Here is a 13,589-nt window from a genome sequence, read left to right on the forward strand (position 1 = left end):
TTCCTATTATTACACTACTCCAAACTTGTGGAGAGAGCTGAACCATGGTGTAGTGAAGACTAGGAGAGCAGTGATAGTCGAAAAAATTTCGAAGTTCAAATCAATGACTTGAAAAGAAAAGGTATTAATGGGTTCAAAGCCAGTAATATGTTACCATCTCTTTCAGTTTACACATAAGACTAGCCTGGCCATTTGCCATAAGGCCAGGCTAACATAAGACTAACCATTCAAGATTCAAGATGCATCTGTGCGTGAATCATTTCCTCAAGTACTCAAGGCATTTAAAATAATTTAAATGATTTGTGCAACCTTTAGCAAACCAGTTTTACCAGGCTGTCAGCAGTTCAGTGGAAACTGGATTATTTGTTCAAGAATAATATAGAATAATATGTTTCGTTTGTACTCTGTTGTTATGGCAAATTCATTTTATTGTTGCAAAAAGACAAAAAAAAGTAAAACAATCCCTCTGTGCATCTCTGTGCGTATACAAAAAGGCAACTTTCCATGCAGCTTACAAATAAATATGGTCAGTGGTTCAGACATTGCACAAAACTGAAAAAAAAAAAAATAGGAAACAGGAAATTATCCTAAACCATTAATGACACACCCAACATATACAAAAATAGACTTTTTCTTCAGATGTTTCACAATGCTATGCTATAATGACCTAGTCAAGGTGTGTGTGTGTGTGGGAGGAGGAGGGGGGGGGGGGGGTGTTAATATGTAACAGGTTTACATTTTCACCACTGAGTGCCCCCAGCCCTGCAGTGAGTCCTACTGTGGCCAGCAGGGCGGAGACATAGTAAGAGTGGGCAAAGATGAAGGTGAAGAGGGGCTCTTGAGAAAATGTTCAATCTTATGGCCCAAGGCTTCTTGTTCTAGAATGTCCACTTTGATCAGATAAGAATCATGAAACATGGCTACCACTGTGAAACATGGCTATCACTGAGGAATGGTCTGTGGACCAGTCCTTTATCAACCAGTAAAACAGTTCATGAGGTCCCAGCTGAGCCCTACTATGATTCTTGTTCCGGAAATGACAGTTTGAGTGAATAAGAATTGACCATGAAACATGGCTACCATTGAGGATAATAGTCTTAATACCACAGTTAATATGGTCAGGAAGTCCTATTTTTGCACAGAGGATGGTGCCAAGGGTGGTGCCGCGTGAAGAGTAGGTGGAGACGAAGGCGGAGAGGGGCTCTTGACTGGCAGGGCGCCCCCTGGTGGTATCAGCAACACCACATTCTCCTTCTTGGACAGCCAGAAAGCTGGGTAGAGTGGCTCCAGGAATTCCGCCTGGTACTCGTGGATCAGGGACATGCCGTCGTCCACACCGTAGAACGCCAGATGGCCGCGGTGATAGTCCACGTAGACACCGATCCGCGTGGCCTTCGGGACGCTCAGCGGGGTCTCCACGTCGCTGTGCCAGGCCGAGAAGCTGCGTCCATTCCACTGGAGGCACCAGGAGAAGTTGTTGCTCGTGATGCAGCAGTTGCTCTCCTTGCCCTTGCGCTCGATGCTCTTGTAGGTCAGTCCCACGTGTGTTCCCTCACCGCTGATGTCCACTTCGAAGTAGTGGCGGTCCATGTAGAAGCTCTCGGTGGTCAGGACCTGTCGCCAGTGCTCGAAGCGCTCCGGGACGTCCGGGTAGCTGTGCTGCCAGGGGGTGGTGTTGGTCACCTTGTGGTTCTCCTCCGTAAGACGGAGGAACTTGTGGACTGTGTTGCCATCAAGGTTCAGAGGACTGGAGTCTAAAAGGACATTTCAGGCTAAGGTTACGTTTACATGTAGGTACTGACATTACATTTAAGTGCATTTTAACATTCATATAGCTTGTATGACTGGCCCATTGTCAAAAGTGACAAAGGAATGTATACAGTATCATGACCACAACTAAGTTTATATCATATTACTTTACATACAAGTGCCTTAATCAGTTTCTGTCCTTGGTTGGTCATAAGCAGATAAGAACACTTACACTTCATGAAATCTTCTCTAGTCTTTGGGTCAGGAATGGACACATTTTGTTTAGCTGCAACAATGGTCTGTACTGTGGTTTTAATGCTGAGCTTATCTGGAAGGGGGTAAAAAGAAGTAAAATGTGTGGTTAAGTTACAAATCATTTGTCAATATTTGTCAATATTTATGTCTATTAATGGAGGATGTGGATTGAGATCTAAAGGAGATGAATCACAGTGGTGAATATATCATCTGGATTAAGTCATTGGTTATCGTAAGCATGACTAGCAAAGTTTGCCGCAAGTCACCGGGCAGTCCTTGGGAAGAGTTTCAGCTTTTATTTCTGCTGATACCAGGTGTGCCTGAGGGACACATTGGATAAGCAGGTCACCTTACGTGTTGGAACACTCCTCTTCTCTGACTCACATGACATTTTCAAAGCCAATTTTAGCTCAGGCTCCTTGATGTCTCAATGTGTCTCATTACTCCCTGTTGAGTTGGTCTGTTTGTCTGGGGCAATTCCACGGAAAATGGATTTTTTTGTCACATCCATAACACCAGTGAAATGATGTGAATGATAGCATTCATTTTTTGTAAATTTTTTCTCATTTACATTCTTCAGCCATTCACATCATACCATACCATCACATTTTATTGGCGTTATGGATGTTACCAAAAATGTAATTTTCCATGGAATTGCCCTCTGGGTATTTTCAGTTATATGTTGCCACGTCCATGTCTATGACTATGTGTGTTTGTATATGTCTATGTTTGGAAGAACAAGAGCAAATGTGACAGACTATGGAAGTCAAAAAGAGGGAGACACGAAAGGAGAGATTGGAGTGTGTGGAATGTATGACGTACCATTCTTGCAGGTTTCCTTGAGCGTTTCGAGGTAGGTGGAGAGGAGCTTGTCACACAGCTCCTGGGTTGAGCTCACAATGACACGGCTGAAGGCGTTGAGGCGATCCAACAGACCGATGGAGACCCCGGGCAGGGAGATGTCTGGAGCGTCTTTTTTCCATTCTGAGTACTCCTGCAAGTACGAGTAACAATTTGCTTTTTTACGGCCTGTCTCACAAAACTGCTGTGAGCAAAATCCTACCATAGCAGCCACCTCCTGATGCATATCTGTACATACGTTTCATTTCAATTCAATTCATTTCCCAGGACAATTGAAGTTGCTTCGCTTTACAGGGCCCAGGGACTGAATGTCCAAGAGCAGGATTAACCAGGGAACCACTTGCTTTCGGCCCTGTGGGTCGGCAAAGACATTTATGGTGGTCCTTGGCCACAAGTAAATTTCTCAGCCTTAAGAATTTGCCAATGTAAGGTGTCCTTATCAATCAATATTATCAATATTAATGTCTACCCATAATAACTGTAGGCAAATTATACAAGTAATTTGCCTTCGTATTAGCTGTAGGATAGTTTTTCATTTGACTGTGACCCAGGGACTACCATTCTGACTAATGCAGCAATCTGAGGACCTCTACTGAATAAAACAAAAACAAAAAATACCACAAACTACATTATAATTGCATGGCCAGGGACCACCATAAGTGCCTTTGTGATAAAGCATGACTTGAGTACAAGACTATAGACCAAGTCTCTACTAGAGCTAATATGCCAATGATGATATTTAGGCCTAAACCTTCTCCCTCATCAGTGAACTGTGTCAGAGGAAATATCCAAATCTGTAATAAAATGTTACAAATCCAAATTCTAAATTGCCACAGTCATGTCAGTAGCTAAAATCACATAAAGAGCTGCTTGAAGATATTTCAGAAGAGTGGCACTGAAGGTCTATCACAGCGTCTATCATGAACACGGAGGGTCGTGGCTTACCTGTAGAAAGTCCACGTCGTTCTTGTTGCGGGAGATCTTATCCACCTGTGTCTGGGTCTTCTTGAGGTCAGTACAGCGCTGCTCCAGGTGCACACGGATGCCCTCCACCTGCCGTAGAGCTTGGCGCTCCTCACCCTCCACCATCTCCGTCACCTCCCGCTGTGCACGCTCCACTGCGGCCTGCAGCGCTGAGAACTGCTCCTCGATCACACTGCGGACGTCCTTCACCGATGTCTGCCAATATTGGGGGACAAATACACATGGTTTTCATTAAAGCACTGTCTTTTATAGAGCACATGGCAGTCACAGAGAAGTGGTCAGTATGATAACTCATTATTATGCTATTTCATCAAAAACAAATGGCATATTGTCAGTTTTTTTAGTATCTAACATTGAAGCTAAAAACTGTTTGACACTAGAGGTTCCTTCGTAAATTTAGTATAGTAAAGTAGTAGTAGAATACAGTATATACTCTTTTGATCCCGTGAGGGAAATTTGGTCTCTGCATTTATCCAAATCCATGAATTAGTGAAACACACACAGGACACAGTGAACACACAGCTAGTGAGGTGAAGCACACACTAACCTGGAGCAGTGAGCTGCTACAGTGGCGCTCGGGGAGCAGTGAGGGATTAGGTGCCTTGCTCAAGGGCACTTCAGCCGTGGATGTGGGCATGGGAGAGCAGTGCTCAACCACTTCCCCCGCCCACATTTTTCCTACTGGTCGGGGATCGAACCGGCAACCCTTCTGTTACAAGCCCGAACCAGTTACCATGGCTGCCCCTTGGTTAATTTAAGGTGGACAGTGAAGGACATTTTTTTGTTTTCAAGAACACTGGTACATTGATTCTGATCTGAATATACCACTTATGAAGAACTAAATAGTTTATGTGTGACAAAAATATTAATGTAATGTAATATTTGTAATGTCATTTATTTCAGTTTCATTGCAGATAAAGGTCAAGACTAGCTCAGGAATAAACAGGATCTCCTTGGAATCTTGGACCAAATAGTAACAATAGAGGTCATTCTTGCTGGTAATTCTTTATACAAGAGATCAAGATGTCCGGAAAGAGATGTCACTTCCTGGACTCCCACCTAAAGCCTGAAAGTATTTTCACAGACTCCTAGGCCTGAGAGAGAAAAGAGGCACTAGCTCTCCCTGGTCTCGACTAGTCAGGCATATATTAAAATACCAAAATAACTAAATGTCCTTAGTAAACTGTGAGTGTGAACTAAATGTGGGTATGTGTGATTGCAGCCATCATGGCAGTTTACATTTCTAAATAAATTCAAGCACCTTAATGGAGTTCGGTTTGGAAGACGATCAAAAGTCTAGCCAAAAGTACAGAGACATGCAACAGTTCAAGTTGGGTCACCGAAGAAAAGCCAGTAGGCCTTGTGGCTGTTTCTAGATTACAGGTTCATAAAAACCCAGTCTGTGTATCATAGTCATATTCATATGGTTCCACACAGAGCCATACAAAGAAAGAGTTGCAAGACTCTTTGGTAACGTCGCCACGTGATCAGAAGTTCCTGTGCTGAATGGCTGTATCGCAGGAGGTTGGGATGTATTTCTGGATGTTGGAGGGCATAATCTAGTAACTCATTGACTCATAATCTAGTAACTTACTGACCAAGTGATTGGTCGTTTTCAGTTCCAAAACTCCCATTATCCGGAAACTGGCATGGAAAAGTGCTGCCATCTTTTTTACTGGGTCTCTTATGGGAGTGTCGCCACTCTGTTTTCTCTACCGCTCTGGTCCCACAAAGTGATGATGACTCCCTGACTTTGAGAGGTGTTCCTCAGCAGTTTGTGACTACCAGGCCAATGAGGTTGGGGCCGAAACTCACATACTGTAATACTGTAACCCACAGTTAACCCAAATTACTATGTGTCATCCAGGTACGGTTTTGTGGGTAGTCAAAGGAAGTCCATGAAGTCACCGCTCTGGAATTTCAAAACAGCTGTACCACCACAACAACTTGTTTGGTTGGCGGAAAAACACTCCCACATCAAACATGGAGACAAGACAAATGGTATACAAAAAAAAAAGGAGATAAGACCTCAATTTTAGCTGTGCGATGATGAAACTGCAAAAGCTCAAAAGATGTCTATGATTTTATAATTCAAATAGAATTCCCTCTTTAGATTTCTTACTATTTCCCTAAACAAGTCAATTGAAAGAGGTGAAATTTTTCCACAGCAATGGCTATGGGAAATGAAGGGTAGTGTAGCACATGTCCCCTATCATACATACACTGTGTTATGTAAGCACGGAAGCAGTGAAACAAACACAGACAGTGTGGGATAAGCCCTTCTTAATGTTGTGTAATGGCGTACCTCGATGGAGACGGTGTTGACCTGAAGCTTGTTGATGGCATTCTCTGCAGCACTGAATGTCTTCACCATCTCTTTTTGCTTATCGTTCAACTCTTTCTGTCAGTGGAGAAGAAGAGAGAAGCTTAGTGAACACATATATGCATGCATGAACGCACACACATACACACACACACACGCACGCACGCACGCACGCACGCACGCACGCACGCACACACAAACGTTTTTTGTTTCTTTTCCATTTCAGTGCATCTTATCTAACCTGCCTCTCAACTGTTAGAGCAAGGGGCTAATAACATCAAGTTCATACCGACCGAGCAATACACACACACATTGATGAAAATGTGTTGTAGTGTAAGCCACTTCTGATTAAAGTCTTTGATGAATGTACATGTAAAATTATTCAACTCAATATTCTCCCTTTGGAAAAGGGTTGAGAGTCTTTTGAATAACATTTTGCACTTCACTGATTGAGTCAAGCCACATTCCTGAGGCAGGTCTGGGCATCCCTTCATTCAGGTTACTGTACATACTTGACAGCAAAATTTGTGCCTGAAGGTGATCTTTCCCCTTTTCTCAACAGGCAAGACTTGAGCAAGAACTGAATGGTGGGGAATATAAAGGACTTGGTGATCAGCATCAGACAGAAATACAGGCTTATAAATGCCACTTTTTCAGTTTAAGGGGACATTTGTAGGGGCAGTTAATGAGGAACTGGTTCTTCCTGATGGGTGGGACTGAGTTGCCGTGCTTTGAGGGAGTTATACAAGAAAATGACATTCTTGTCCCGACACACATATCATTCCTTTTGTTCTGCAGTCTTTTCTTTCAATGTTCTGCAATTTCCTCCCCCAAAGTATACATCAGGTTCCAGTTTCAACATGCTCCAAGTTGGAATGCTCTGAAATGCTGTTTCAGTGGGTAGACTCCACATACCAGTATGAGACCATGGGGGAATAAATGCATAGATGCTGAAAAGGGTTTAGTCTGCTGACATGAGAGAAATCATTTGGCCCCACAAGTGGATGATTTGGGAAAAAAAATGTTGGCTTGGTCAGTCACTTCATTCTGTGTGGCTGTATGGGCTAAACATCTGAACATTACAGTGTAGATCCAAGTTTCCAGTTTATTTTATGAAGAATGTGTCCAGTATTTTTGCTTAATGGGGACTATATTAATTCAGTAATCCTACAAAACCGATGAAGCCACTCTGAGGAAAATGAATAAGCACTTTGAATCATGCACTTCTATGTTCTGATCAAACAGGACTTGCCCATTGCGTTACGTAACTGCATGTCAAGAGGCACTTGTCAAATAACGAGTTGTAAATGCATGAAACACTGCTCCTGTTTGCTCATGTCGTTGCTGCAGACTCCAACTGAGCAGGAAGCCAGTCCTGTTATCTGTAATGACAGTGAAATGTAGCATGAATACCCTGTTTCCTGAGTATCACAAGCTTGTCACTGACTGTGCCCAGTCATTTAAATGACAATGGCTGGACATACCTCAAGACATCTGGAATGAGGTGCAGACCTGACTGGGATATGTGTCATGACCCCTTTAGTCACATTAGTCCAGAGTCAAGGGTCAGGTGATCTAAAAACCTTTGGAGAAATATGCCCTAGATGATGCTGAACAAAAAGCTGTCATGCACAGTTTTTACAGGTTCTCCTTGGAAATGAGGAAGTACACACCCATACACAAATGAGCCAGTGTTCCAGTTTCTGTGCCATATAAATGTCAGTTTTGAGAAGTTTAAACTTGAATAGTCATAGTCTCTTCACTCAAATAATAAATACATCCTCAGGAGAAATGCCTTGGAATAGATTCAGCTCAAGGTTCTGAAGAATGTATGCATCAGTTCTTCTCAGTCAGATCAAATTCTGGCTGTGCTATTTGCTCTTTAACACTAGAACTGCCAAGAATTTCAAAACTACTAGAACTGCCAACGCGATTATTTTGACCGTTGGAATTTAAACTCAAAACTTCACCAGCAGAACTATTTTTTTAATTATTTTTTTTAAATCAGTTGTCAAAATGACCCATCATTATTGCTTGGCTTATTCAGTCAAAACATGACTATTCATTTCAGCTATTATGGCCTTCATCAGGGCAAGTGAAAATGATTGATAGTTTATCCAGAGGAATTCCCCAGAACTGACACTTCCTATGACCTCAGAAGAATTTGTTTTACAAATAAGTTCATGTTTATGTTTATGCTGATTCCCTCACTCTCCACCTCAGGCTGGCGTGTGAGGAGAGTTCTGGAGTTCTGGAGCACCCAGGTGGGGACTACACATCGGTGGTGGTTTGTGAGGATTCCCCTTCACTGTACGGCACTTTGGGTGCCTTGATAAAGCTCTATATAAATGCAAGTTATTGTCGTTGTTATGTTTGTGTTAGTTTTATAGTTTTTAAAAGATGCTTTTATCCAAAGTGACTTACAATCACATCATTAAACCTTTAAACATAAACATTCAAATTAACTGTTTAACAGCTTAAATAATAATAAAAAAAACAATATTAGCAATTTTAAGTAAATATAATTTAACAGAATAGATGATCATTAGATGCCTCCATTAAGAATGTTTTAGGGGTTCTTTGTGGGAGAAGACAAAGACTTTAATAAACTCAGATAATCAACTCAAATCCTGAAACTGTGTCTATATGCAAATATTGACCTCAATGAGGTAATGAGCCTTTTACTTTTGTGTCATATGAAAACATAACTTCTCTTCTCTTCACAGCTCTTGATTAAATTAAAGTAATATAATCACCTGCAGTTGCCGAGACTTGCTTATCACTCACTGATTAAATTGGGTGCAACTGAGCAGTTAATCATATGCAATGCATTCCTCTCTCTGCACCAACTCAAGTGTTTGACAATATCTGACCTGGCAGTCTACGGTCTGTCCTGACTATTTTTATCTGTTTTCCTTTGATCTGGGTGACGGTGTGAAATCCCTTGTTATTTTTCTTGAAACACCTGTTGAGTCCTGTCATCTTTATGGCACATTCAGTATCATGTGGGTTTTTCCCACACTCTTTCTATGGCTACAAGGCCGTTGGTATATTGTGACAAAATGGACTTTAATATGTTAGTAGAAAAATATTTGAAATCAAAGTGCCAGCAGAAAAGTTAAGTTATTTTATTTGTCCTATAGGAGATGAGTCCTCTGTATTTTTGTGAATTTTTAAAAATGTTTTGCTGTTATTGGGTAGAGAAGTTTGCATCTGAATATATTTGTGTGTAAGTACTTAAGACACAGATTGCAACATATTGCAAAACATATTTGGCTGTCTGTGTGCAACACCTTTTGCCTATGTGTCTGTTTGTGTTTGTGGTGTGTGTCATATGTGTGGCATGGTGTGTGGTGTGTGTGTGTGTGTGTGTGTGTGTGTGTGTGTGTGTGTGTAAGCCCCTCACCTCTATCTTCTTGCGCGCCTCTTCGATGCGCATGGTGTTGTGTCCATGGTGGTCCTCCGTGGCACAGTCCTGGCACACACAGCAGGCATCGGCGATGCAGTACAGCTCCAGCGGCCACTTGTGGCTCTCGCACGTCCGCCGCTCGATGTCCTGCAGCGGCTCCACCAGCCGGTGGTTCTGGAACTTGGCGTTCTCCAGGTGCGGCCGCAGGTGGTCCTCGCAGTACGACACCAGGCAGGTGAGGCAGGAGCGGGTGGCACGACGCGGGCTATCGATGCACGAGTCGCACACCACATAATCCGGCTCCAGCACCTCCTCCTCCACTTTCTCCACCTCCTCCACCTTCTTCTCCTCTGCTGCTGCTGCGCCTTCACCATTCTCCTTCACCTCCCTTTTCACCTCCTCTGCATCCACCTGTGTCTGCTGCCCACTCGAGTCCTCCAGTGGCTTCTTTGGATCCTCTGACTGCTTCAGGTCCTCCTGGATCTTAGCTTCTTCAGTGGCGGCAGCTGCCCTCTTGGACTCCGACGCCGTCTTGTTGGGATCTCGGGTTTCCGCTCCCTCTGATTTACTCTTAGTGTCTGAGCCGTTTTCTTTACCTGGCTGCCCGTTCACCTGAGGCTTCCCCTGAGGCACGACTGGACCGGTTTTCCCACCACTCCCGCTCTTCTTGCTGCACTGAGGACAGTCTTTGCCCTCCTCCGCCTTCTGAGTCCCCTCGCACAGAATGCATTTCGTCTGATCTGAGGTCAGCTGTGTGTCTGCCATGGCTTTCTCTTTCACTTTCTCTTTCACTTTTTTACTATCTCCTTCCTTCCTCCAGACAGTCACTCACTGGACTCTGTGATCCACAGGTTCCTCGCCTGTCCTTTTTAAAAAAAAAAAAAAAAAAAAGACGAGAGAGAGAGAGAGTAGTTGAGACTGAAACCGCTGCTGTGAACTGGCACAACAGCACTGAGCCTCTCCCATAGTTTCAGTGTGTGTGTCGTGGACGCCCCTCCCTCCTTTCACTTCAGCAGACATGAGCGGTGCAGGGAGGAGTAGGAAGGACAGGAGGAGCCAGCTGGGGCTTTCAGCAGGAATGTCTCAAATCAAAGGCGGCTGTAGGTGTAGTGTTGCCTGCCTCCCGACGCCACATACATGAAATACAGGGGAAGGGTCAGGTGCGTGTTACAGTTAAACTTGGGCAAACAGAGAGCAGAGCACTCACCGTTGGTTTGTTTGTTTACGGCATTTGTGAAGGGTGGCTTTTGTTGACTTTAACATGTGCTGTGTGTATGTAGTTTTGTTTGATAAAACATTCAAGGTTGAGTACACACATTACTTATGCGGGTAAGAATGGCAAACTGTACTTTTCTGATATTCTGATATTGTCACAATGTTTCAGTGAGAATAAACAGTGAGAATAAACCAAAAAGTTAGATGTAGCCTACAGTCCTTAATGAAGCTTTACAAGTCAAACCAACTCTTTTAATACGTGAAACCAAAAAGCAGCTTTGGTTGGTAAATGTTCACCTACCTGATTTAGAGGTGTCATTGATCAACAGAACACCAATCCATACGCTCTAACAAAGTGGTGTGTGGCAGTGGATAGTCCAGGAAATGGTTCTCATTCACTGCTTTATGACTTTTGTTCTGAGATGGAAAGTTTCGAAGGAGAACAAAACAAAAGCCTGGTCCTGCTTTGATTGTCAGCTGGGCTCAATCGGGTTTGGAGTTACAGTTTTTCTCAGTCGCTTTGGTGCTTTTCTCACATCACTATTAACATTTGCACAGCAATTAGTGCATTTCTCAAAACAATTAGTGCAAACTGCAAAACCTAGTGGATAACCTTCAAAAGCACGTCACTTGCTCAAAATGGATAGTCCATTCCTCAAAAGCAAGTATTTATGTCAATTAAACTGCCAGTGTCATCAAAATGAGAAGTCTTGACACCATCGTTTATGAACAAGATAGTTAAATGGCTTTGTCATGTTTTTATTACGACAGTTTATGCTCTCAGTGTTTTCCCATGCAAAAAAAGGTCAGAACTCGGTGACACTACTAGTCCGTGAGCCAGGGCCTCAAAATATGGAAACCGTTACCGAAAAAGTGGCAAAGGCTACCATACCTTTTCTGAAAGCCTGGAATCTCAGCTTTTCAGTGATGTATGATGGCCACCTGACAAGAGTAGCTGTTTTGAGTTATCACACATAATGTAAACTAAGGTTGAGAAAATAATGCGTATAAATCAAGCAGTACACTGACATAGCTGAAACTCTATATTGGACATAATATTTTATTTTGTTATGTTTGGTATCATTTTAAAGGGGAGACTCTGAGCTTTCATTTAAATCCTTTTGTGAACATCTTAGATAAGTACAGCCAACCCTGGAGCTCTTCAAACTTTGAACCCAACTTCAAACACATTTCCCTGCCATTTCCGCCAAGTCATTTTTTGTCTTTTAATCCTGTGGCACCAGGGAGCATCAGAGAAACAAAATCCAAACACTGAAATACTGGCATGACCCTAAGGATTCAGAAAATGTATAATTTACCCATATTATCTGATTTGGAGGGGGTGATTTTCAGTCTTATATCAGACATGGCATTTGAGAAAATAATGCGTATAAATTAAGCAGAACACTGACATACTGTAGCTGAAAATCTAAAAACGGTATCACAAATAACAAATGAGACATTGGTTCCTATGTTTTAAGGTGGGGTAAACCCAATTATGACATTGCCATTAGTGTAAAAGGTCAAGGTCCTTTAGGCATGGTCAATGACATTTTATGACATTTTTGCACATTTTGCATCATTCAAGGCCAGGGACAATATTGACAGGCTGGAAGAGACACTGGCAGGGCATGGAACATCCCATAGGGTCAAGGGTATAGCAGTGCAGCCTCAGATGTTCAGTCCTGAACTGCCTACACCAGCTTGTGATGTGCCCAAGAGCAAACAAAGAACTGTCTCTGTATCTTTGCCAGCTCTGCTAGTGTATGCTGTGGGAACTAGGTGTGGTCCTCCAACTAGATCCTATGTTGAGGTCAAGACAGGATATCTCTGCTGATGCTTTGAAGAAGAACTTCTTATGGTTGCTATGCAGACTAGCCTGGCGGGCCATCCTATATCATTGAAATGTATAGTCTGGAATCGAACCATTTACCTCGCTTAATCCAAGGGGCGGGCAGAGAATTGTCTTTAAAACTGCCTAGGCATGCAATAGGCCAGCACTACGACCATATCCGTATCCGGTCGGCAAAACGGCAAATACATCCTTCTTCGAAAGGAATTACTTAAGTGCATTGTGTTGCTCAACTTTCAAAGAAAAGCACAAGTCCAACTCCTCCAAAGTTGACGCCAACGCCGATTCAAACAACCGCTCTTCATTAGCCATAGCCACCTTCCTTGTTGTTCACCGTCACAGGACTGTCGTTATCCTGTTAAGCCCGCCTTAAGACTCTCTAACAAAATAGAGCGCTGTGATTGGATGAAGTCCACGGCGTCAGCCAATAGAAATCCCTATGGTTTGATACTAGACGTACAGGCTGAGCAAATTAATTTGCCGCCGCTAGGGTGCGTCTAGATTTCTAGGCTATATGCAGACCGCACTCTGCCTCAAATCAAAGCGTCCCTAGCTGGACAGGTTACAACATCTTAGCATCAAACTCTGTGGATGTTATTCCCTGTGTTGTCAGCTATCTGCCAACCATCAATGCCCCTGCCACCCAGATGGCAACTGTTCATGAGATTCTCCTTCAAATTAAAAAATCATGACTTCCTTACACATCAGCAACATGTCAGTTGCCTTTGATCAGGCTCTCTACTGTAAAGTTACAGAAATTCTGTGGGCACATAGAGACAGGTTTCCCAACATTGTGACAAGACTTGGAGTCTTTCACACCATCTGTATGTTCTTGGGTGTGATTGGGAAGCGCTTCCAGGCTGCAGGCCTAAGGGACATATGCATTGAATCTGGAGCTGTGGCTGAGGGATCTGTCAGTGGTGTTTTGGATGGTCATAAGT

At 43.0% G+C, this 13,589-nt stretch overlaps 1 protein-coding gene across 1 annotated transcript; it reads right to left on the minus strand.

Moving 5' to 3' along the window:
• Nucleotides 1–410: 410 nt before the first annotated feature.
• trim16 (tripartite motif containing 16) lies at nt 411–10,536 on the minus strand. Its single transcript, XM_042083510.1, has 6 exons — nt 9,579–10,536; nt 6,155–6,250; nt 3,811–4,044; nt 2,827–2,998; nt 1,982–2,077; nt 411–1,754 (listed from the first exon to the last, which is right to left on the minus strand). The coding sequence occupies exons 1-6, from the start codon at nt 10,344–10,346 to the stop codon at nt 1,129–1,131; spliced, it is 1,992 nt and encodes a 663-aa protein (XP_041939444.1). The 5' UTR covers nt 10,347–10,536; the 3' UTR covers nt 411–1,128.
• Nucleotides 10,537–13,589: the final 3,053 nt, after the last annotated feature.

This window comes from Alosa sapidissima, chromosome 24, assembly GCF_018492685.1.
Source record: "Alosa sapidissima isolate fAloSap1 chromosome 24, fAloSap1.pri, whole genome shotgun sequence".
NCBI classification, from domain to species: Eukaryota; Metazoa; Chordata; class Actinopteri; order Clupeiformes; family Clupeidae; genus Alosa; species Alosa sapidissima.